The sequence below is a fragment of the Notothenia rossii genome (genome assembly GCF_949606895.1).
Source record: "Notothenia rossii genome assembly, contig: scaffold_227, whole genome shotgun sequence".
Classification (NCBI taxonomy): Eukaryota; Metazoa; Chordata; class Actinopteri; order Perciformes; family Nototheniidae; genus Notothenia; species Notothenia rossii.
Genome location: NW_027640313.1, coordinates 47098 through 72479, shown reverse-complemented (window position 1 = coordinate 72479; position 25382 = coordinate 47098). Strand labels below are relative to the sequence as shown.

Genomic DNA, 25382 nt, shown 5'->3' with positions numbered 1-25382 from the left:
AAATGATTTTTCTAACAGTTTCATATCAGTACCTCCATCTCCTTCAGGACGCAGTTGAAGCAGGCGGTCTTCCCGGTGCCGGGCGCTCCGGAGATGTAGAGGCTGCCGGGGACTCTCTGCAGGGCTTTGTCTCTCAGGAAGCACCGGATGGCGTCTCGCTCTACCTCGCGGGACAGAAGACGCTCGGGGAGGGCCGTGTGCAAAGCCTGCTTCACGCTCAGGAACCTCGACTCTGCAGGGGGAACAAGGGAGGAAAAGGACGATGAAGAGGAGGTCAAATGCATCCTTATCTTATATGGGCAGTCTTGCACTAATGTATATTCTCTAATATAAGTGACTGTTATTTTGTATATATTGATTGTTGTGTTTTTATTTATGTCTTAATGTGTGCACATGTATAAATGTGTCTGTTGATCGTTTGATTTGATTGGTTATAAGAAGTGGATGTTGCCCAATAGGTGACCTTAAAAACAAATATAAGCGCCTCTTACTTTCTGCAAAGAGCCGAGAGACCGCCTGTTTTCCCTCCGGGGTTCCGGCGGGAGTGTCCTGACGCCGCGGTGACGACCCGGTGTTGGGAGACGATGGTTTCCGTGGCGACAGCGACGGGACCAGCCGGCGGCGAACGGAGAGCGGAGAGTTCTCGCCGAAGCTGAGCCTTCTGGGAGAATTCACGGCCGGCCTGCTCTGCTTCGGGGGGGAGCCGAGCAGCGAGGAGCCGTCCAGGTTACAGCCGTTATCGTCTCCTTCAAAATAAAAGACACACGATTAAATCTCCGGGTGAAGCTGATGTGGCGGAACTCAATATCTTATCATTTCAATATTCTTTCATTGTTGTATTGATAAGCAAGCCAGGCCAACAACACCAACAACACCAGATTGAGAACAGTCGCTTAAAAAAAAAAGTAGGGCTTATCCAACGTTGTTGTTGTTTTTCATACATTTTATTTTGAAATATAAATTTAGAGGTGGATTTTCCTCTAGCATAAGTCTCTGAACTGATGTGTTGTAGTTCTGTGAAGTAGAAAAACCTCCCATGTAACCGCCTATAGAGATTTAAACCAACCTAATACTTTTTGAATAACTGTTCAACTAAGTCTTTTGTACTAAGTCAACTTCATTGTCAATCTTTCAGTTTGTACAGATGGAGAGATCAAAATACCGTTTCCCACAATCCTGAATCCAAAAACAAATATATATACACACACACAGATTTATACATATGCCATACTAAAGGATATAGGGAATAACAGGAGCCGTGTTAAGGTGTTTTATTTGCACCTTTGAAGCACTCTGTGGCCGTTCTCAAGTTGTTTTACACTAAAGAAATTAAGCCTAGTTGCAGAACCTAGAACCACGGGTTTCACCTGTGCGTTTCCTGGGGCTGAGGGGGAGGCGTGTCTGCAGACGGGGGGAGGAAGGAGGAGCTCTGAGTGAGAGAGGAGACGAGAGGGCGGAGGTCCGGGCGACGGCAGGGCGTCTCGGGGACATCGGTCCGATGCGACCCAGGTTCAGGTTCTGAGTTTTGGACTTTGAAGGCGAAGCAGCCGGAGACTCCTCTCGCTGCGGCGTCTTGCCGTGAGAGGAAACTCTGCAGGATTTCCGGCGAGGGAACGCCAGCGTGGGCTGAGCCTGGCCGTGAGAGCGCGTGCTAGGCATGTTGATCTCAAACTGAAACATAAAAGGAAAATAATCCATTAGTTCATCAAAAAAGCTAGAGGTGTGTGAGAGGGGTTTTTCACATTTTAAGCTTTTGTGAGGTTTTTGTTGAAGCTACAAATCTCAGTCGTCAAATGTTAAGCATTCAAACTTCTACTTTAGTAAAAGTACAAAATGATAAGCACAAGAATGCAATTAGATCAGGGTATATGAGGAATCCTGAAGTCAAATTTAAGACCTTTTTTAAGACCCTTTCCATACATTTTAAGACCTTATCGCCACTTGGAGTTTTAACAGGTTACCTTGGCGACACACTTTACCTCACATTGACTATATACAGTATTGATTGTCCTTCCTCCTTATCTTCCAACCATTTGGACGCAGACCTGCATTTCCCCATAACGATGTCGCTTAGCAACCGGCGTAAACGGACCTTCACGCGCTATCAAGCAGTGAGCGTGCGATGTTCTGTTCAGATGAATTCAAATCCAACGGGATGCCATAAATAAAGTACACAGAATCACACTACACACCTACGCAATGATTACATTCAGGCAGACTGTAGAATACAACCTCTTTGGACAATTTAGATACTTATTGAAAACAAGCTACAAAATGTAACACCTTGGAGAATGCAGTTTAATACTTTTTAATAACATTCATTTTCGCTAAATTGATTTATCAACTTGTAATACTTCTTAAGACCCCGCGGAGACCCTGCAGAAAGAAGCACTCCGTAGTTAAACCAAAGAAGCAAAACTCTATTAGTAAAGTCCTGCATCCAAATGTTAACTTAAGTAAAAGTACTGGTAGCTGGGCCTTTTGGGTTCAAACTGAAACATAATCCATGCGCACATAAATGATAGGGCTGTTAATAATGTGATGTTTTATTTTTACATTTTCTAATGTTGGTGAACGAAGCTTCGACTGTCAGTTTTCAAATGTCATACATTCAAACTCCTGCTTTAGTTATTAGCACCAAGCATGCTATAAGAACCAAAAACTAAATAAGTATGGGGCTAAATAAAATAACTATTACTCTGTTATACGAGTACAACAGTACTAGTGTCACAATATACCAACAGTATCAAAAACACTCATTTAGCCAAATTCAAGATATATTTAACATTATTAGATTTACTGATAAAGTAATGTGTTCATGTTTTGATGTTGCAGCTGTTAACATGTGGGGCTTATTCTGCCTAATGTACATACTGCTGGGTAGTGGAGACTCCATTGATATGTATAAAGTAGCATTACATGGAGATACTTCATTAAAACTCAAGTACTTCAAAATTGTACTTGAGTAACTTTCCTCCACTAGTTGATGGCATGTTGGTCGTGGCACCTGCTATCTTTCCCTAGCACACTAAGCAATTGAAATCAACCTTAAAACACAACACAAACTACTATGATATTATCTTTATGTTCCTTCTCATCCAAAGGTTGCACTGTATGTTTTTGTCTAGACCAAAATAGTGTTGTTTTAAGTGTAAATGAAAGTGTACAATAAAGCTTGTGTGAATTGAATTCCTCAATATTACCACATGTTACACATTATGATTAATCTAAAAACAATTTTCACACACTTAATACCATTATAGTAACCTGTCAAAGTGTATAGATCCTTATTTTGGAAGTTGTGTTTACTCGAAATCACCAGCAGACCAAACACTATAGTATGGTTGTCAAATGGCGCGAAACCGGTGGCGTTATCACAACGAAATAACCAGATTTCGCCATGAAAATGAATGATATTTCATCTAAAACATATCCTTTTAACAAAAATACACCTCTGGAGTAAAATGCATAACTTGAAAAATAAGCTACTAGGAGTATTTTAGACGATAAACCAGCAAAGCGAATCTGAACAGTAGAATAATTCTCTTCCGGTTACGATTTACAACCACATTTCACCTTCCACTACTTAAAATAAAGAGTTAATGATATATTTACCGTTATAAATAGTAGCAGGAAGTCTTCTCAGTTGAAAGTAGAGTGTTTTATCTTGTCTTACAGCCCTCTGAATCTCTTTCTCTCCGTTGTCTTTACACACTGAAGCCGAAACTTGCGCCAAATCTCTATCTCCTCCTCCTCCTCCTCCTCCTCCTCCGATGCAACAGCTGCTCGCTTCCCCCTCAGCTGCTCTCTGATTGGTCAGAGCAAACAGCTCCCCCAACGCTCATTGGCTGAGCGTTTCTGGCCGGACGTACGTCACAGTTTCAATAACCAGGGCAGGTGGTGTGGCGGGAGTTTAAATGGAACACTATTTTCCCGGGAAATGTGATGTTTCCAAAGTCTGTAACGTGACGCACTTTGAATGCCAGAGTCCGGGTTAAATATCACCATCTACTAAAACTCTCTACATGTGGTTGTAATGGTTTTACTGAGAGAGTATTTGTATTTAAAGCAACATTAAATAAACTCAAGGCCGAATAGCACCATGGAAATACTTCACTTTGAGTTAAAGTACTGCATTCAAAGTAAAAGTATGTAATCAGCTAAATATACTTACGTATGGAAATACTCATTATTCACTCAAATGTTAACCCATAAGTGTTTTAATGTTATATGATGTTCCTGGATTCATCGTGGTGTTAAGGAGATCTACTCAAGTACTGAGTATTTCCAGTTTTTGCTACTTTGCACTTTTACTCCACTACATGTATTTAATACCTTTAGTTACTTCACAGATGTGGATGAATGATGTGAAATATAATCAAGTGTTAAATCAGACTTTAGTTCCACCTGGAGTAAATTCACAAGCTACCCTGCAGTATACAAAGTCATTCAAACTAGCTGCACCTTCACCAGTTTTGAGAACACTTTAATGATCAATCATTATAAAACATATCATATATATTATTCTGAAATGGGACAGTGTGAGCCAACCTCGCTGATATTCAAGTAACATTATTCAAAATAGCACACAAGTGAAATTATTGAATTACAAGAACATATGATAACTTCTCCTTATAGCACAGCAGAGCGTTGTCAACACATTCCAGATTAGTCCCTTTTTACAACATGAAATAAAGGCAGAAACTATTGTTGTGTTGGATTGAGAAACAGCGACACATGCAATTCAAGTCATAGTATAAATAACAGAATATATTTAAAAAGAAGCAAACATACTTAAAAGAAAAATCAAAAGGCATCTGACACATGGTTTCATACAGCATTCCTCCTCATTAATCGGCAGTGTTTCCCACAACGATTATGAACATGATTGATTGAACAACAAATATTAAAATAAATAAAAAAAGACTTCTAAACTGGCTGGAGCCTTCATTTGGTTTGTTGCATTAGATCTATTTACAGGAGCTCCTCCTTCAGGTTGGTGCAAGAACCAGTTGATGTGGTTTCAAGAGATCTAATCTCACTAAAGGGATAGTTTGGAGGTTTTGGATTGTTGATGTGTGTAAGGCACTTCACCTTCAGTAGTTTCTACAGTAGATGGGGAAGAAGAAGGAGTAGCATCAGGAAGCTAGCAGGTGCTAATCAGTAAACACAAAGTAGGCCTGAGCTCGATGGGAACGTCTAGTTCTGCAGGTATTTGGTCACAGTTTGAACGATGTTCCTGAGGAGGACTTGAATGTCTGCAGTCTGAGTGGAGGTAGAGATATTTGGTCATTTTGGCTCATTCCCCAACATCTCTGTCCTCCTCTGAGCGTCTCCATCCATCCCTCTGAAAGAGAGAAACCAAGTTTGGGAGAGATGTCAAATGAAAAAGTGAAATAACTAATTCATGTCATCTCAATCTTTCTTTATAAATCTAAAACTCAGACATGAAGCATGTGATATTTCATGTAAAGCCAAACTGCATTGTTTACAGCCAAAAAGCAGCACATGTGTTTAGTGGAATAAAGCAACACCAACTGGTTTCACTGGTAATCTTGGTTTACCAAACATGCATCAGGCCTTCGTGATGATCTTATATCTGTGTTGTCATATGAAAGTAGATGTAATCATAGATTCTGGATATTGTTATACTGCATATGTTCATTTGTATCTGCATGGTAGTAAAGGCTGAATTATAGTTGAGTGAGTTTCTGAAATGACCAGATAATTATTGCTGTTCAGTTATTTCTAAGCCATTATATTCACTTTGCTGAGGAGTCAAATCTAAACTGTTACAAAATCAAGGGATATATTTGGTCAGACCTATTGTGATATTAGTTCTCCTCCATAACGTCCAGCCCTATGAAGCAGGAGTTGTTTTGATTTTTAACTTACGGTCTTCCTGTTCTTCAGAACCAGCAGAACAACGAGGACGCAGAGAATCAGGAGAACTGTGGGAATGATAGCAAGGACGACCTCTCTGTTTGAAGCATCTGGAATAAAATCAGAGGAGATTTCAGTTCACAAGAAGAGCCAAGGTGATGCAGGTTCACATCAACTCCCACTATCAGACTGTCCTTTACCCAGAGGGACAAAGACTCTACATTTCTCTACAGAGGTTTAAAATAATGTACCATTTCTCTCTCCAGCTGGAGGAGAGGTTGTGCTGGAGTCGGTCCTCTTGGTCTGGTTCTCTTGCTCCTTTGTTACTGTTGAAAGAGTCAAGTGAGGAAAAAACCTTTAAAAACAATAAATCTGTTAAACCCTTTTCCCCTTCCTGTTTCTTAAAGTCATAAACACACATTGTAATGTTTAAGGTGAGTTTTGGGCTTTGAGTTTTGTGTGGTTTGTTGGTTGTTATCAAAAGATGCTGATATGCTGGTAATTGATTTGTCTCTCAGGGCTTCCTGTTCAGTATTAAACTCTTACCAACGGTGAGGTGAGTCAAACATGTGACCTCCAGCTGTGGGAGATAGACTTCATAAGACCCATTGTCAGACAGAGATACGTTGGAGATGGTCAGAGTCGAGACTCCTCTGGTCAGGTCTCCATGATTCAGAGTGGTTCTGTCTCTGTACTGAAGCATCTGGGAATCAGGGTCGTCGCGCCGACTTCGATAAACATGAACCTGACGGGTGAGCCCTCTATTCCAATCCACTGTTTTAGAGGACAGGTCGATGGGGGGGTCCAGACGACACTGAAGAGTCGCTGATCCTCCCTCCACGGCCTGGACAGGCTGAGAGGGAAGACATGCAAGAGGCAGTGCTGCGGAGAAGAACATTTGGACAGTTTTAGAGCCTTTAAAGAAAATACTTAGTTTTAAAGGTCCCCTATTTTATTGTTTCTCATCAATATATCACAGGTCTCAGATATAAACAGAACATGTCTCTGATTGGCTGAAACACCAAACAGATCATTGCAGCATTACCCATAATCCCCTCTGTTTCAGCCCTGTTTCCAAAGTGCTGATTCTCTGTCTGTTACTTTAGATGAAAATAAGGAGACCCTCCCCACGCCCCTCTGAGAGAGATTTGGTTACAAATAACTCAATGGTGCTCTAGGAGGAGATTCAGGTGATAAGGGGGGGGGGGGGGGTGGTTACCTTGGTTGCTAATTGGCTAATGGTTACACAAGCCAACACATCGTTATGACATCACAAAGTGGCCAAAATCTGATCAGCTCATTTTCAGACAGGTTTTTATAGAAATGGATCAGGACAAAAAGAGAGAGAATCTTTGTTCCTGAAACTGTCAGAGTCTCTTTCCACAGAGGGGACACATGTTGATGTAGAGAGACATGGAGAAGAGGGGACACATGTTGATGTAGAAGAGACATGAAGAAGAGGGGACACATATTGATGTAGAAGAGACATGAAGAAGAGGGGACATATATTGATGTAGAAGAGACATGAAGAAGAGGGGACACATGTTGATGTAGAAGAGACATGAAGAAGAGGGGACACATGTTGATGTAGAAGAGACATGAAGAAGAGGGGACACATGTTGATGTAGAAGAGACATGAAGAAGAGGGGACATATATTGATGTAGAAGAGACATGAAGAAGAGGGGACACATGTTGATGTAGAAGAGACATGAAGAAGAGGGGACACATGTTGATGTAGAAGAAACATGAAGAAGAGGGGACACATGTTGATGTAGAAGAGACATGAAGAAGAGGGGACACATGTTGATGTAGAAGAGACATGAAGAAGAGGGGACACATGTTGATGTAGAAGAGACATGGAGAAGAGGGGACACATGTTGATGAAGAGGAGACATGAAGAAGAGGGGACACATGTTGATGTAGAAGAGACATGGAGAAGAGGGGACACATGTTTCTTATTGACCTTTCTTACCAGCAGAGGCCGCTGAGCATCGATCTGACCTCAGTTTGAAACTTATTAGACTAAACTCAGCTTAGAGGAAAGTAGAGAGCCTATCTCTGCTCTAACAGCTCTCTGGGTCTCAGGTGTTATCTTTTATATTTTTAACTACAATCTGCTCCTTGAATAGCAATTCAACATGGAAAGTAACTTAGTAGCATACATTTCCTTAACTACTGTACTTAAGAACACTTCCAATATATATTGTACTGTATATGTATACAATCTAAGGTAGTCTACTTTACCTGAGTACATCTGCTACTCTATACCTCTAGTCTACTGCATATGAGATGGATATAATGTACTTTTTACTCCTCCTCAGCTTTACTTTAAAGACAGATTTAAAGTATTACATTTTACAAAATAGGCAAAATCTCAAGCATCTGAATGTCATTTGGTAACATCCCAATAAATAATTCCTCATCCATGTCAAATAGTAGCCCAGTTAAAGTGGGAAATGACTGTAGGCCTACCTGTGTTTATATTATCATTAAACTAGACTTAATGAATAATAATATGAACTTGCCAGCGATTGATTTAGCAAATAATAAAATAATCAGCAACCTTAGTTGTGTGAATCCCATTTTCAAACCAAAGCAGTGAGGAACAGAATCACAACGGACTGGTTAAAGGGTTAAAGGAATAGTCCCTTGTGAACCGAAAACCAGCGCCAGGCTGTACGTGACGTCATGACGTCGCCGTTTACGTAGCACATGACTCTCAGGACATTGATGGCGGTTACTGTGAAGCTGTTCTCTCTCGCTGCTCTTAAACGGACGAAGCTAGATTGAATTGTAGAACAACTTATTCAGCGACTTTATACTTTTCTCCAGGGAGACGTAACTAATACTACGCTGCTTTGGTTCAGAAGAATGATAATGTTTCACCGGCTCATAGTCTACCGTTTAGGCCAGCTTCCGGTTGAAGCACCTTCGCTGTTGCTTATTTACTCGTAAATGTATTTATATATTCCAGATCAAATATGATTTATAGGATATGTATTCTCAACTATTGGACATGCACACAGTCTGTGTGCATGCACACAGTCTGGAATACACTGTCGATGCCTCTCATTGTGGGTTTCTTCAAACGTCTTTCCTTCAACGACCTGTAGGTACCAGCTACTTCTATCATTGTATGATCCCTTTAAAAAAAAGATATACTGCTACTTAGTTGTTGTTTTTACCATGGTGTACTTGTCTGTTGTCTTTATTTTATCTGTACTGTACTTCTGCCGTTGTAATAATGTCCGCGTTGTGGGGCAAATAAAGGAGCTCTGATTCTGATTGTTTTCTCCTTATGGCACCAAACCAGATATTAGCAAAAGCTTACGATATTATTATCTGTCAAATCGTCTGAGGCGGAGAAAGAATAATAATTAAGATTTTTGACTAGATTGACTTCCCATCAACATACCCAGCTGACTGATTTAGGCAGGTTGTTTTCACCTAACCCTTGTTGTTCGGGTCTCCCGTGACCCGTTTCAAGTTAAAATTATATAATAACTGCTCTAGTTTTTTTTTAAATCGGAACAAGGCTTCATGATATCCTCCACAACAGCTATATAAACACTTACAAACTGATTTTTTGAGAGTCTGAAGGTCTCTTAAAAAAAAGTGTATAATTTGGTGTTCGGGTCCAAACTTTTTTTGGGGAGATTGTTTTCTAATATTAGTCTATTATAGTCGGATAATTTAATAATCCACTGTCTTCACTATAGGGAATATAATAAGTGAATTGAATCACATGTTTTACTTAAATATGCGGTGTAATGTTTTTTGGGCCATAACATTAAATAACAACAGCATTGTACGGTTATGAATGCATTATAAGTTAGTTATGATGTAGTTAAAACAATATTGGATGATAGTCATTATTTTTGAGTGTTTTGGACTGAGATCAATCATGGGTGACAATGTCTGGAAACACGGAACAAACGGTTAATTCCTTCATAAGGGCGTGGTAGGTTCAGGTTCTGCTCGAAAAATACCGCTTTGTAAGATTCTTTTGTTTTTGACTTTACCTTGACACATTTTGTCATGAGGGGATTTATACCTTAGAACAGTGGTTCTCAACCTTTTTACACCAAGTACCACCTGAGAAAATAGTTGGCTCTCCAAGTACCACCATATGACCAATGTTAAAATGCAGGATCTCTCAAATGTCAACTGTACACACATGTCATTTCCTGGACCTATACCAAAGTTTGAATGTAGGCCTCCTGCAACAACCTACATCGTAACAGAAAATGTCCAATTGGGAATTCAGTTCCAAAATAATAATGAAGCCTCCAGGAGCAAATGAGCCTAAGGGCTAATAGCTCATCTTCAGTCTGCTGATGTTTGCTATTGCCATTTCTGTGGTGGCAAAGTAAAAAAGATAAGAAAAAAGACAACAATTAAGGACAAGTGTGTGCTTTTTCAGCATTTGACCTCGGTCACAGCCTTCTCTCCATTATTTGAGCAAATGCCTTCTTCCTGAGTCACTTCTCTCCTCCATCACAGCGGCTGTGCATATCACTTTTGCGTTGCTTGCGGAGCCTGCGCTTGTGCTCGATTGATGACTCCTCCTCATTCCCTTTTGCTGGTAGTATTCTCCTCTGTACCTCTCTTCCGAATACCTCCAGTTTTGAGCCACGTTTTTAACATCATTCAGCTTTCTTCTTTCTTTAGCTTGCTTGCAACGTTAGCGGGTAGTAAGGTCGTAATTAGCAACGCCAGAAATACAATTAAAAATGTTTTTCGTTTCTAAATCTAAAAACCGCAATAGCCTATTAGAACTAATTTAAACCACAGTTTCAATTATCTCAAGCTTATTTTCATTCGTTGTAGTATTTTGATAGTATGATTTATTTTTTCATTAATGTTATTCAATCAAGCCTCAAACTGATGGTAGGCCTACTTGTCCCTATAGCCTGTTTTAAATTGAAGTTGTCTGAGGTCCTTACCATCAGCTGCTTTTGCAGTAATAAGTAGTGTACCTTAATGTCCCAAATGTGCACAATGTAATGACTGCTTTCCATCTTTTTGTTTACTTAGTTGTGTTTCCAGTATTTTATATGTCTGTGTTATGTGTAAAGGTTAAAGGTGGGGTAGGTAAGTTTGAGAAACCGGCTCGAGGTACACTTTTTGTTATATTCCATGGAATGCTCTTAACATCCCGATAGCAATGAATATCTGAAGTGCTTTGACAAAAAATCCATAAAAAAATGTCATCTGTGGAAGGCTCTGTAAGGAAGTGGCATATTTTTTCCGGTTGTGTATTTTCAAATTCTAGCTAACTCGAGCTGGTTTCTCCAAAAAAAAGTTATATGTCAGATTCCTCCACATACCACTAGCGGGAGCTGGCGTACAGGTTGAGAACCTCTACCTGAGTAAACGCATTCCGGTTTTGGAGAATTTTGTAAAATGTATGCAGCAGGCCTTTTACAAATGTACAGCAATGCGAGTCAGATAACCGAGTGTAAGTGAACCTCGCATTTGCAGCACACACACAAACATACTCACCTTTCAGCTGCCATTTATGCATTTTAACACATTATTGAAACTTCTCTCTGGCAACTTGTCTGACTTTTTTTAAGTGTAGACATTTGGGATCAGGCAGAACATCTTGGGGTTTATTATTTATTCCGGCTCGACTCAGAGTGCAACATGAAGTTAAAATGTTAAACTGTAAAAGACAAAACACTTCTCCTCAGGTCTGACTCTTCTTCTATATGTTATACAATATTTCAAAACGACTTCTTATCAAAAGAGCTGAAAAATAGCCAACACTAATTCCATTTTTAGCATCAGGCAGAGAAATAGAAGTAAGTGGAAAATGACCTCTGATAAAAATTAAAACAAGACTCAATGAAAAATAACAAACTCACCGGAAACTGTTCCTGCAGTCAGTAGAATAATCAGCAGCTCTGTTGTTGGTGAGAATCCCATTTTATTAACAGTGAAGTGAGAACGAGCTTCAAAGAGAGATGATGCTGAATGTCCGTGAGGCACCGTGTGTTTCGCCTTTCACTCAGCAAGTTAAAGTGCCTGTGATGCGTTCAGAGACATACTATTGCTTGTGCTGCGTTCAGGGACAGTTACTAAAATTAGTTTTAATGTTTTCAATGTTTTCATTGTCTTTTTTTTAGATATGACCATATAAATGTCAAAGTATGAGGAAATACCCCAAAACGTCCTAAAATCACAGCTGTAACATCCATTTCGAAGAATCTAAAACTAAATACACAGGCTTTATGAAAAACGGTAGCCGGTCGCAAATGTAAAGCAATGAAACTCAGATTTCCGAGTGCACATTGAACATAATGCACAATGATGTTCAATGTTCAATGTGCACGATGTAAGCAGGATCACCTCCTGTTTTCATCGGGCAGCATATTGAACATAACTTCGGGCTTACTGGAAACTGTATATGCAATACAATAGGAACAACATCTATATATAATTACGTTTAATTTATTATGTTTTTTATTTTGAACACATTTTGTTGGATGTCCGTCCTGAAAGAGAAACCCTTCCTCTTTTTCAGCTTTCCTGTTCAAATGTTGAAGTGAAGTGTTTCATTTTCAAGGAGCGCGCAAAATAAAGACAAGTAAGGAAGCAGCTCCAGGAAAGAAACATCAAATCCCGCATTCTGTTCCCTGCTAAACTGAAATTATTCGAGAAAAACGGAAAAGTCAGGGTGTTTAACAACCCACAAGATGCGACACAGGGTCTACTGGAGTATGGTGTCAACATGGAGAGTCCAGCAGGAGAACCGGACTTGGAGTCTACTCTTCAGGCTTCAGGATGGCAGACACACCGCTCCAGGAACCGGAGAACCCCAGGATGTGAGCTGATGTCGGACGTAAAGACATTAATTGACCCGCTTGATCGGCATGAAAGAGCAAAGGAATGAACAGGTATGTGTGGAGGGAGTTAACTCCTTGCAGACGTACATGGAAAACAATAACAACAAATAAATGACTGAGCCACTCGGAATCTTTTCCACATTTGACAACACAGTATAACATGTACAATTTTGATTATGATGTCGATTCAGAGAATGATGTGTTTAATCATATAAGTGACTCGTGTAAATATTATACTGATGATCAATTTAATGACAATGTTGGACTTGAAAATACATTTTCTTTAATACATTTCAACTGCAGGAGTCTGTATGCAAACTTTGATAAGATCATTGACTACCTACATACATTTAAAAGTAAATTCAAAGTAATTGCCATTGACTTGGTTAAATAAAGACGAAGTCACTGATTTCCAAATTGAGGGTTACGTGCTACACCATATCAACAGAACCAATAAGAGAGGAGGGGGTGTGGCTCTTTATGTGGATAGCGTCTTAAAGTGCACACTGGTTGAAAAAAAATGTCAATTGTAGTGGCGAGCCGTGACTTTTATACCTAGGCCCTCGGACCGCCTCTGACCCCAACCCTTTCCCTCGAGTTATTACGTCACAGCGCATACTTCAGCGGAATATCAAAACAACGGCCCGGGTTGCAAAACGCATCAATGAAAGCGACCCTCTACCACACAAAACAACACCTGTAAATAACCCTATTTATGTTCTTTGAAATTGAAAAGGATATTGCATTGTGTTTGTTACTTTCGTTGCAGTTGTATGTCTTAAGTGTAATTTGGCATGCTTTTATTTTGAAGGCGAGTTAACGCTGTTGACAAGAAAAGTTTCACAGCGGGCGGAACTTGTAATAAAGTCCGCGATCACCCACCCATTTAGAGGGAAGATATGATTGGTCAATTGTACTGTCATTTGACATTACTCTCTCGTTCAGTTACTATAGCTGGGCCCTCTATGAATTCATAGCTGGACCGCCTGGACGTCCAACAGCTCCTCTCTTCACAGTAACTCGCAGAGAAGAGCTTCTTTCATGTAACCCTTCACATTCCAACAGAAACTGAATAGGCAGATTCGAAGGATTTATTTATTTGGAAATGTTATTTTGAATACAATTAAATCAAGTTATTTTGTTAAAACTAATGAAAAATATAACAACAAAAAAATATATATATTTTTTAATGTTTTTAAATATTATTTTGTAGAATATCTTAGGCCCTCACAGAGGGCATAGAGGGCCCTGACGGCTCGCCACTGGTCAATTGTGACTGATGATTTAATGGAATGCATAACTATAGAAATTGAAATGGAAAGGAAGAGAAATGTTGTTGTGACTTGTGCATATAGAGCACCAGGATCAAATGTAGAGCTTTTTAAAGATAGTTTAGGAGTATTAATGGATGGTCTAAATGAAAATAAAACATGTATTATTCGTGGGGATTTTAACATCGACCTTCTAAATGTATCTAAACACAAAACAACTTCTGATTTCCTGGATTCATTGTACAGCAGGGGGCTTTATCCCCTAATCACCAAGCCCAGTAGAATAACATCAACTTGTGCAACATTGATCGACAATATCTTTACAAATGTCATGGAAAACATTGCTAAGAGTGGGCTAATAATAAATGACATAAGCGACCATTTACCTGTATTTGTAACATATGATTGGCAATTAAAGAAAAAGAAGGAAGAGACTCGCAGTAGATATGTCAGGGTAAGGACTGCTGAAGCAAAAGACGCATAGGAATGACCTCTTAAAGGAAGAGTGGAGAGGGGTTTATGTAGAAGATGTAAATGCTGCATATGAGTCCTTCCTAAAAATCTACATATCACTGTATGAGAAACATTGTCCCACTGTACTCCGTACATATAAAGGTACTTATTATCCAAAGCCTTGGATAACCAAGGGCTTACAAAATGCTTGCATGCTTCTATTCTATTTTATTTTAACTATTTTATCTGTGTTATTGTGTTGCACTATTGGAGGAGCCTGTGACCTCAGATGTTCATTGCATAACTACACTCTAGCTATGTACATGTTACCAGCTGACTAGGGGTTGGGGAAATAATCGTTACAGCATAGTATCGCGATACTTTGCATGGCGATATTCTACACGGATGCCAAGTATCGATATTTTATTATATAAACTGTATACAAATAAAAATGAAAGAAAACTATGAAATAAGAGATGAAATAAAATGAACATATATATACACATCTTGGATCACATATACATCTTAATAATAAATAGACTTATTTTGTTAGCGCTTTTACAGGTGCTCAAATATGCTTTACAGATATAGTGAAAAGAAAAGAACAACAAATAAATATAGTTATTAGACATATGTACATGAATGTGTGGAAGCAGTGTGTTTGATATCCAGTAATTGTCACATTTGGGCCGTATTGCAATAAACTTTGAGAGTTTGCTGAGGGACAATTCAAAGTGGACCACAGGCAGCAGTTTGGACACCCCTGAGGTTCCCCTTGATAGTGGATGGACCCTCTTTTGTCTTAACTCTTGGTGGCAGAGACTCAACAAGGTGCTGGAAACAATCTTATAATTCAACGAGAGTCAGATTCCAGACTTTTGATGCCACTCAGAATTAAATTCAAGACCAATTTTACAATATAACCGTTTCCAGAAAATACAAAGAAATTAACATTTTCTAAAAAAAATAAGATTCGTAATATCCTTCCCTTCTTTCGGAGTTTAAAACAATGTTTGAAAGATCGATTTAAGACATTTTGATGCCACTTAAGAGATTTGTGATTATTAAATTGAACATGGATCAATCTCTTTCTGCTTATCAGAAACACTGATGAATGTTTTTCCAAATATATACATAAGAGTTTAGTGACCTGAAAAACTCCTGGGTCAATTTGTGATGAAACATATCATATAAGGATGTTTAGATACTTATTTTAAACTTTATAAATAGATGGTTTATTCTAGGACTGGGCAGTATGGATCATATATCACAATATTTTCATAAATACAGATATCACTATTGTGATGAAACTGCAGGACTTATATTTGTTTGTTTTCTTTAAGTCACATGGATATCACCACCTAGTGGGTAAAACAGGTAATGAATGACATGATTTCAATGTAATACAACACACACACACATCATGAATCCAACATGATACCTCGTCTGTCACAATAGAGATGTTATATTGATTGATGGCCCATATCAGGGGATATTGAAAGGTCTATTCTGCCTTGATTGACCCTTTAATAGACCATATCTGATGGTTGATTGTTGCTGTCTGTGACCTTTGACCCCACCAGGCCTTCTTCTGCAGCGCTCTGCTGATCTCCCTCTGAGGTCTTCGGCTCTCCTTCTTTCTTACAAATCGCTGTGAAAACATTAAACACAGTTTTAGAGACTTCATACAATTAAGGAGAGGTTGTGTGTTCTGAGGCCCTGTTCTGCTCTCTGGGGTCTCCCTCTCCTGCAGTTCTTCAGGTTTCAGCGCATGTAAATGGTCTGCAGAGGCTACAATCCCTGTGCTCCCTCAGAGGGAATTTCTGAAAACACTCGGGTAAAGTACAAGTACCTCAAACATGTACTTAAGTACAGTAAATGCAGTGGCATTTTTGTATTTACTAAAGTGGAAGGGCACGAACATATACGTATACGCTTCTGGTGCTTTTTTAAAAACACATAAACAAATAGCTGTAGGCTCGCCGTTGGGGAGAATATCAGCAACCTAAACGGTGACGTCATGACGCAGCAGCGGCAGCACCAGTCGGGCTCTGGGCGGTGTGAACAGAACGGGGGCAGAAAAGAAAAAACGGTTCCGAACCAGAAAAGCTCAAGCAAGGAGCTAGAATGGGAACCGCGTTGGTGTGAAAGCCCTATCAGATCACCTTTCTTCCCCGTTTGATGCTCTGTTTGAACTCCACCAGGTCCTCTTCACCATGTCTACATGCCTCAATACAGTGGATGCTGCCACGTGATTGGCTGATTAGATATTTACCAGTGAGTGTGTTGGGTCAGACATATTGTGATATTTGTTTTGTTTTGTAACTTACAGATCTTTCCGTTCTTCAGAACCAGCAGAACAACGAGAACGAGAATCAGGAGAACTGTGGGAATGATAGCAGCACGACCAGCCTCTCTGTTTGAAGCATCTGGAATAAAATCAGAGGAGATTTCAGTTTACAAGAAGAGCCAAGGTGATGCAGGTTCACATCAACTCCCACTATCAGACTGTCCTTTACCCAGAGGGACAAAGACTCTACATTTCTCTACAGAGGTTTAAAATAAAGTACCATTTCTCTCTCCAGCTGGAGGTGAGGTTGTGCTGGAGTCGGTCCTCTTGGTCTGGTCCTCTTGCTCCTTTGTTACTGTTGAAAGAGTCAAGTGAGGAAAAAACCCTTAAAAACAATAAATCTGTTAAACCCTTTTCCCCTTCCTGTTTCTTAAAGTCATAAACACACATTGTAATGTTTAAGGTGAGTTTTGGGCTTTGAGTTTTGTGTGGTTTGTTGGTTGTTATCAAAAGATGCTGATATGCTGGTAATTGATTTGTCTCTCAGGGCTTCCTGTTCAGTATTAAACTCTTACCAACGGTGAGGTGAGTCAAACATCTGACCTCCAGCTGTGGGAGATAGACTTCATAAGACCCATTGTCAGACAGAGATACGTTGGAGATGGTCAGAGTCGAGACTCCTCTGGTCAGGTCTCCATGATTCAGAGTGGTTCTGTCTCTGTACTGAAGCATCTGGGAATCAGGGTCGTCGCGCCGACTTCGATAAACATGAACGTAAAGGGTGAGTCCTCTATTCCATTCCACTGTTTTAGAGGACAGGTCGTTGGGGGGGTCCAGACGACACTGAAGAGTCGCTGATCCTCCCTCCACCGCCTGGACAGGCTGAGAGGGAAGAAATGCAAGAGGCAGTGCTGCGGAGAAGAACATTTGGACAGTTTTAGAGCCTTTAAAAAAAAAACTTAGTTTTAAAGGTCCCCTATTTTACTGTTTCTCATCAATATATCACAGGTCTCAGATATATCCAGAGCCTGTCTCTGATTGGCTGAAACACCAAACAGATCATTGCAGCATTACCCATAATCCCCTCTGTTTCAGCCCTGTTTCCAAAGTGCTGATTCTCTGTCTGTTACTTTAGATGAAAATAAGGAGCCCCTCCCCACGCCCCTCTGAGAGAGATTTGGTTACAAAGAACACAATGGTGCTCTAGGAGGAGATTCAGGTGATAAGGGGGGGGGGGGGGGGGGGTTACCTTGGTTGCTGATTGGCTAATGGTTACACAAGACAAAACATCGTTATGACATAAAGTGGCCAAAATCTGATCAGCTCATTTTCAGACAGGTTTTTATAGAAATGGATCAGGACAAAAAGAGAGAGAATCTTTGTTCCTGAAACTTTCAGAGTCTCTTTCCACAGAGGGGACACATGTTGATGTAGAAGAGACATGAAGAAGAGGGGACACATGTTGATGTAGAAGAGACATGAAGAAGAGGGGACACATGTTGATGTAGAAGAGACACGGAGAAGAGGGGACACATGTTGATGAAGAAGAGACATGGAGAAGAGGGGACACATGTTGATGTAGAAGAGACGTGAAGAAGAGGGGACATATATTGATGTAGAAGAGACATGAAGAAGAGGGGACACATGTTGATGTAGAAGAGACATGGAGAAGAGGGGACACATGTTGATGAAGAAGAGACGTGGAGAAGAGGGGACACATGTTGATGTAGAAGAGACGTGAAGAAGAGGGGACACATGTTGATGAAGAAGAGACATGAAGAAGAGGGGACACATGTTGATGAAGAAGAGACATGGAGAAGAGGGGACACATGTTGATGAAGAAGAGACATGAAGAAGAGGGGACACATGTTGATGAAGAAGAGACATGAAGAAGAGGGGACACATGTTGATGAAGAAGAGACAAGAAGAAGAGGGGACACATGTTGATGAAGAAGAGACATGGAGAAGAGGGGACACATGTTGATGTAGAAGAGACGTGAAGAAGAGGGGACACATGTTGATGAAGAAGAGACATGAAGAAGAGGGGACACATGTTGATGAAGAAGAGACATGAAGAAGAGGGGACACATGTTGATGAAGAAGAGACATGGAGAAGAGGGGACACATGTTGATGAAGAAGAGACATGGAGAAGAGGGGACACATGTTGATGAAGAAGAGACATGAAGAAGAGGGGACACATGTTGATGAAGAAGAGACATGAAGAAGAGGGGACACATGTTGATGTAGAAGAGACATGGAGAAGAGGGGACACATGTTGAAGAAGAAGAGACATGGAGAAGAGGGGACACATGTTGATGTAGAAGAGACGTGAAGAAGAGGGGACACATGTTGATGAAGAAGAGACATGAAGAAGAGGGGACACATGTTGATGAAGAAGAGACAAGAAGAAGAGGGGACACATGTTGATGAAGAAGAGACATGAAGAAGAGGGGACACATGTTGATGAAGAAGAGACATGAAGAAGAGGGGACACATGTTGATGAAGAAGAGACATGAAGAAGAGGGGACACATGTTGATGAAGAAGAGACATGGAGAAGAGGGGACACGTGTTTCTTATTGACCTTTCTTACCAGCAGAGGCCGCTGAGCATCGATCGACCTCAGTTTGAAACTTATTAGACTAAACTCAGCTTAGAGGAAAGTAGAGAGCCTATCTCTGCTCTAACAGCTCTCTGGGTCTTTTTAACTACAATCTGCTCCTTGAATAGCAATTCAACATGGAAAGTAACTTAGTAGCATACATTTCCTTAACCACTGTGCTTAAGAACACTTCCAATAGTGTACTGTATATGTATACAGTCGATGGTAGCCTACTTTACCTGAGTACTTCTGCTACTCTATACCTCTAGTCCACTTCATATGAAACGTAATGTACTTTTTACTCTTCATTCAGCTTTACTTTAAAGACAGATTTACTGAATTACATTTTACAAAATCTCAAGCATCTGAATGTCATTTGGTAACATTCCAATAAATAATTCCACACACACCTGTCTGAGTAAATGTGCTGCTGCTAAAACGATGAAAGTACTTTAATGAAACCTAATCTGGATCCAGATCACGCTGGCCAAAGTAATAACATATATTCTAAATGTAATGGGCACTGAAAGTGAAGCGAGAATAAAGAATCACACAACCTCTTAAATTAATAATACGCTCTTTTTTTGTGAGAATTTTGAACAGGTAAAAAAACTCTTAGAATAGTCAAAGCATCCTGATATAAAAGTATGATTTTCACTCTAATGTAATTGTGTCCTCAATAAGCAGACTCTCAAATTAAGTTAGCAACTCACCCAAGATATTTTCAGCAACCAGCAACAAAAGTAAGAGTTTCTTCATTTCAAGTCCTGCTCCTTCCTCTCTAAAGACATGCAGCCTTTCTCCCTGCTATATTTGCAATGTGTGCTTGGTAGTGGGCGTGAGATTCTCTCTATGCTTGGTAGTGGGCGGGTCTCTCTCTCTCTCTCTCTCTCTCTCTCTCTCTCTCTCTCTCTCTCTCTCTCTCTCTCTCTCTCTCTCTCTCTCTCTCTCTCTCTCTCTCTCTCTCACTCACTCACTCACTCACTCACTCACTCACTCACTCACTCACTCTCTCACTTTGTGTTTGGTAGGTGAGGTAGTTTTGTGTGTTTTTTTTTTGTTATACTTTGGTTGACTAATAGTTGTGGGCTCAGACTGGCCCTGATCACGGTTTGTGAACTTTTGCCCTAACCCATGTTTAATCTGTGTGTACCTGAGAGATTCGGTCCTGCACGATGTCGCTGAGCTCCTGCCGGCTGTAGGGGGGGAAGTGGAGCAGCAGGGGGCGACACTGAGGCTCGATCGGAGGGGGGCTCGGTCGGAGGGGGACTCGGGGGGCTCGGTCGGAGGGGGGCTCGGGTGGCTCGGTCAGAGGGGGGCTCTGTCGGAGGGGGGCTCGGGGGGCTCGGTCGGAGGGGTGCTCGGGGGGCTCTGTCGGAGGGGGGCTCGGTCGGAGGGGGGCTCGGGGGGCTCTGTCGGAGGGGGGCTCGGGGGGCTCTGTCGGAGGGGGGCTCGGGGGGCTCTGTCGGAGGGGGGCTTGGGGGGCTCTGTCGGAGGGGGGCTCGGGGGGATCGGTCGGAGGGGGGCTCGGTCGGAGGGGGGCTCGAGGGGCTCTGTCGGAGGGGGGCCCTGCTATTTATGCTGCTAACGAGAGAGGGAGGGAGGGAGGGAGGGAGTGTCGGTCGGTTTGTCCGAGTGTCGGTCGGTCGGTAGGTCGGTCGGTTGGTCGGAATGTCGGTCGGAGTGTCGGTTGGAGTGTCGGTTGGTCGCTCGGTGGGCTCGGTCGGAGGGGGGCTTGGTGGGCTCGGTCGGAGGGGGGCTCGGGGGGCTCGGTCGGTCGGGGGCTCGGTCGGTTGGGGGCTGTCGGAGGGGGGCTCGGGGGGCTCGGTCGGAGGGGGGCTCTGTCGCAGGGGGGCTCTGTCGGAGGGGGACTCGGTCGCAGGGGGGCTCGGGGGGCTCGGTCGGAGGGGGGCTCTGTCAGAGGGGGGCTCGGGGGGATCGGTCGGAGGGGGGCTCGGGGGGCTCGGTCGGAGGGGGGCTCGGGGGGCTCTGTCGGAGGGGGGCTCGGGAGGCTCTGTCGGAGGGGGGCTCTGTCTCTCTCTCTCTCTCAAACCCCTTATTTTAAAGCTGCAGGGGGGGGGGTGATCATTAGGGTCATTGGGCGCCTATTGCAACCTAGTGTCATACAGAAAACACAGTCTGTGTATATAGGACAATGACAGTATTACAATTTGAAATGGAAGATCTTTAAAGGTCTATTAATAAATTGAGGTCCAGTTACCAGCTGACTGGCTACTTTTTACTTAAGTACATTTCAAAACCCATACTTCTTTACTTTTACTTGAGTAAAGAAGTTTAGTCAGTACTTCTACTTTCACCAGAGTATTTTTAAATACAAATATCTGTACTTCTACTCAGGGCCGTGGGAAGTAGGGGTGCTGAGGGTGCTGCAGCACCCCCTGGTGGAGGACAGGGGATCTGCACTTCCACAAGATTAAATACAAATATAATTTAAAAAAAATGAATTTTCGGCCTTGACGTAACAACATTCATAATCAAGTAAAGATAACACCCTTTTCACCCCGGTTACATTTTTCATTTGCCCCGTACGATGGGCGCTTTAAGTGATGAAAGTGGGGGATGTTGGCTTATCAGGCGCCCGCAGCTCACAGCCAGCGTGAGAGAGAGAGAGAGAGAGAGAGAGAGATAGATAGAGAGAGGGGCTGCACCTGTACCGGCGGGGAATGTTGTTAGCTTCTGCTGCGCTAACGGATATAAGAAGCTGTTTCTACAATAATGTGGAGGGAGAGTTCTGTCCTGTCAGACTGAGAGGCACAGTGAGGTAAAGGACTCTTGAGTGTTTAGTTCACTTTAGTCTAAGTTATCTCAGTGGGTCTCAAAGTTTTTGATCACAATTTATGTAAACAAATATTTCCAAGGCACTCCTTTATAATTATTAGGATAAATAAAAACAGGTTTGAAATCATTCCAATGTATACTATAGGACAGTAAACCAAAAATATTGTTTAAAACTGGAGAGATTTAAAAATATGCATAAATAAATCAATGTTAACTGATAAGATATAAATGAACCACAAAAATAAAACAAGTTAGCCTACATTTATTTGTTATTGGCTATGGTAGGTTATCGGTTATGTTCACATACTTATTTGATTATTAAAATGCCAACCAATCTTTTTCATATGGGTGTTTAGAGTTGTATCCCCTCGATCAGTCTCTAGTAATTGGGCGCTCAAAGTGCACCAGATTGAAGCATTTTACTTTAAAATGTTAAAAACAATCTTCCTGGGGGGGCACCCCCGGACCCCCCTAGAGGATGTGAAGTCCACCCCACAATTAAAACATGTTCAATGTTCATGCAATACTAAATAGTCCACCATGTCAATATGTTTCTCTGTTTGTAGTGTCTTTTGTAGAGGTTTTTCATTGCCAGCTAAAATCTTGCCAATAGGGCAGCAAATTGGTCAAAACCAGCCCTGGTGTCATCCCCACAGCACCCCCCATTTGAAACATGTTCCCATGGCTATGCTTCTACTTGAGTAAAGGATGTGTGTACTTTTGCCATCTCTGCTACTAGACGTTATGACTCAGCAGACCATAATAACCTGAGAGGCTGTCCAACAACATCATCTGCGAGGAGCCGCCCAGGTTACAGCTGTTATCGTCTCCTTCAAAATAAAAGACACACGATTAAATCTCCGGGTGAAGCTGATGTGGAGGAACTCAACATCTTATCATTTCAATATTCTTTCATTGTTGTATTGATAAGCAAGCCAGGCCAACAACACCAACAACACCAGATTGAGAACAGTCGCTTAAAAAAAGTAGGGCTTATCCAACGTTGTTGTTGTTTTTCATACATTTTATTTTGAAATATAAATTTAGAGGTGGATTTTCCTCTTGCATAAGTCCCTGAACTGATGTGTTGTAGTTCTGTGAAGTAGAAAAACCTCCCATGTAACCGCCTATACAGGACTGTCTCAGAAAATTAGAATATTGTGATAAAGTTCTTTATTTTCTTTAATGCAATTAAAAACACAAAAATGTCATACATTCTGGATTCATTACAAATCAACTGAAATATTGCAAGCCTTTTATTATTTTAATATTGCTGATTATGGCATACAGCTTAAGAAAACTCAAAAATCCTATCTCAAAAAATTAGAATAGTTCCTCAGACCAAGTAAAAAAAAAAGATTTATAACAGCAAAACACAATCAAACATTTGAAAATGTCCATTAATGCACTCAGTACTTGGTTGGGAATCCTTTTGCACGGATTACTGCATCAATGCGGCGTGGCATGGAGGCAATCAGCCTGTGGCATTGCTGAGGTGTTATGGATGCCCAGGATGCTTCAATAGCGGCCTTTAGCTCATTAGCATTGTTGGGTCTGGTGTCTTTCAGCTTCTTCTTCACAATACCCCACATATTCTCTATGGGGTTCAGGTCAGGGGAATTTGCAGGCCAATCGAGGACAGTAATGCCATGGTCAGTACACCAGTTACTGGTGGTTTTGGCACTGTGGGCAGGTGCCAGATCATGCTGGAAAATGAATTCCTCATCTCCATAGAGCTTTTCAGCAGACGGAAGCATGTAGTGCTCTAAAATATCTTGGTACACAGCTGCATTTACTCTGGGCTTGATGAAACACAGTGGACCAACACCAGCAGCTGACATGGCTCCCCAAACCATCGCTGACTGTGGGAACTTCACACTGGATTTCAAGCAACTTGGATTTTGCTCCTCTCCAGCCTTTCTCCAGACTCTGGCGCCTTGACTTCCAAATGAAATACAAAACTTGCTTTCGTCTGAAAAGAGGACTTTGGACCACTGTGCAACTGTCCAGTGCTTCTTTTCCTTAGCCCAAGTCAGACGCCTCTTCCGTTGTCTTGAGTTCAGAAGTGGCTTGACCATGGGAATACGGCTATTGTAGCCCATTTCCCGGACACGTCTGTGAACAGTGACTTTTGATACCTGGACTCCAGCTTCAGTCCACTGTCTTTGAAGCTCCCCCAAATTCTGGAAGCGACTCTTCTTCACAATGCTGTTAAGGCTGCGGTCATCTCTCTTGGTTGTGCAGCGTTTCCTGCCACATTTCCCCCTTCCAACAGACTTTTTGTGGATGTGCTTTGAAACTGCACTCTGTGAACAGCTTGCTCTTTGAGAAATTTCTTTTTGTGTCTTACCCTCCTGATGGAGGGTGTCAATGACGGTCCTCTGGACAGCAGTCAGATCAGCAGTCTTCCCCATACTTGTGATTTAGTTTACTGAACCAAGCTGAGTGTTTTTCAAGGCTCAGGAAACCCTTGCAGGTGTTTCGAGTTAATTAGACGATTCAAGTGATTCGTTGAACACCCTACTAGTATACTTTTTCATGATATTCTAATATTTAGAGATAGGATATTTGAGTTTTCTTAAGCTGTATGCCATAATCAGCAATATTAAAATAATAAAAGGCTTGCAATATTTCAGTTGATTTGTAATGAATCCAGAATGTATGACATTTTTGTTTTTTTAATTGCATTACAGAAAATAAAGAACTTTATCACAATATTCTAATTTTCTGAGACAGTCCTGTAGAGATTTAAACCAACCTAAGCCTTTTTGAATAACTGTGGGAATAACAGGAGCCGTGTTAAGGTGTTTTATTTGCACCTTTGAAGCACTCTGTGGCCGTTCTCAAGTTGTTTTAGACTAAAGAAATGAAGCCTAGTTGCAGAACCTAGAACCACGGGTTTCACCTGTGCGTTTCCTGGGGCTGAGGGGGAGTCGTGTCTGCAGACGGGGGGAGGAAGGAGGAGCTCTGAGTGAGAGAGGAGACGAGAGGGCGGAGGTCCGGGCGACGGCAGGGCGTCTCGGGGACATCGGTCCGATGCGACCCAGGTTCAGGTTCTGGGTTTCGCGCTTTGAAGGCGAAGCAGCCGGAGACTCCTCTCGCTGCGGCGTCTTGAAGTGAGAGGAAACTCTGCAGGATTTTCGGCGAGGGAACGCCAGCGTTCTTGTATTTAAAGCAACATTAAATAAACTCAAGGCCGGTTTGGATGTTGTAAACAACAGTTATGAAGTAA

General features: G+C 41.5%; 3 protein-coding genes across 3 annotated transcripts; all 3 read right to left on the bottom strand.

Annotated features, from left to right (window-relative positions):
* Positions 1–32: 32 nt before the first annotated feature.
* On the bottom strand, positions 33–3785 carry cdc6 (cell division cycle 6 homolog; the record flags this gene model as incomplete). The annotated part of the gene is made up of 4 exons (XM_079694943.1): positions 3616–3785; positions 1368–1671; positions 492–746; positions 33–232 (listed from the first exon to the last, which is right to left on the bottom strand). Coding segments are annotated over exons 2-4 (747 nt in total), but the record flags the coding sequence as incomplete, so codon positions are not given.
* A 1204-nt stretch (positions 3786–4989) lies between these two features.
* On the bottom strand, positions 4990–11983 carry LOC307026804 (butyrophilin subfamily 2 member A1-like). The gene is made up of 5 exons (XM_079694941.1): positions 11755–11983; positions 6430–6765; positions 6135–6209; positions 5896–5993; positions 4990–5347 (listed from the first exon to the last, which is right to left on the bottom strand). Exons 1-5 carry the CDS (start codon positions 11813–11815, stop codon positions 5300–5302), a joined length of 618 nt encoding a protein of 205 aa, XP_079551067.1. The 5' UTR covers positions 11816–11983; the 3' UTR covers positions 4990–5299.
* Positions 11984–14867: 2884 nt separating this feature from the next.
* On the bottom strand, positions 14868–25305 carry LOC307026803 (uncharacterized protein). Its single transcript, XM_079694940.1, has 6 exons — positions 25056–25305; positions 22918–22980; positions 17325–17660; positions 17030–17104; positions 16790–16888; positions 14868–16110 (listed from the first exon to the last, which is right to left on the bottom strand). The coding sequence occupies exons 1-6, from the start codon at positions 25177–25179 to the stop codon at positions 15986–15988; spliced, it is 822 nt and encodes a 273-aa protein (XP_079551066.1). The 5' UTR covers positions 25180–25305; the 3' UTR covers positions 14868–15985.
* Between the last annotated feature and the right edge of the window lie 77 nt (positions 25306–25382).

What these genes read in the sequence shown, in the direction of transcription:
- LOC307026804 (XM_079694941.1), bottom strand. Translation starts at nt 11,815, where the DNA reads ATGGGATTCTCACCAACAACAGAGCTGCTGATTATTCTACTGACTGCA. An exon ending in TTTGACTCACCTCACCGTTG is followed by an intron (nt 6,210 to 6,429) that starts GTAAGAGTTTAA and finishes CTCTTTCAACAG; the next exon opens with TAACAAAGGAGCAAGAGAAC. An exon ending in TCCAGCTGGAGAGAGAAATG is followed by an intron (nt 5,994 to 6,134) that starts GTACATTATTTT and finishes ATTTTATTCCAG; the next exon opens with ATGCTTCAAACAGAGAGGTC.
- LOC307026803 (XM_079694940.1), bottom strand. Translation starts at nt 25,179, where the DNA reads ATGTCCCCGAGACGCCCTGCCGTCGCCCGGACCTCCGCCCTCTCGTCT. An exon ending in GTTGTTGGACAGCCTCTCAG is followed by an intron (nt 17,661 to 22,917) that starts GTTATTATGGTC and finishes TCTTCTCCGCAG; the next exon opens with CACTGCCTCTTGCATTTCTT. An exon ending in TCTGAAGAACGGAAAGATCT is followed by an intron (nt 16,111 to 16,789) that starts GTAAGTTACAAA and finishes ATGTTTTCACAG; the next exon opens with CGATTTGTAAGAAAGAAGGA.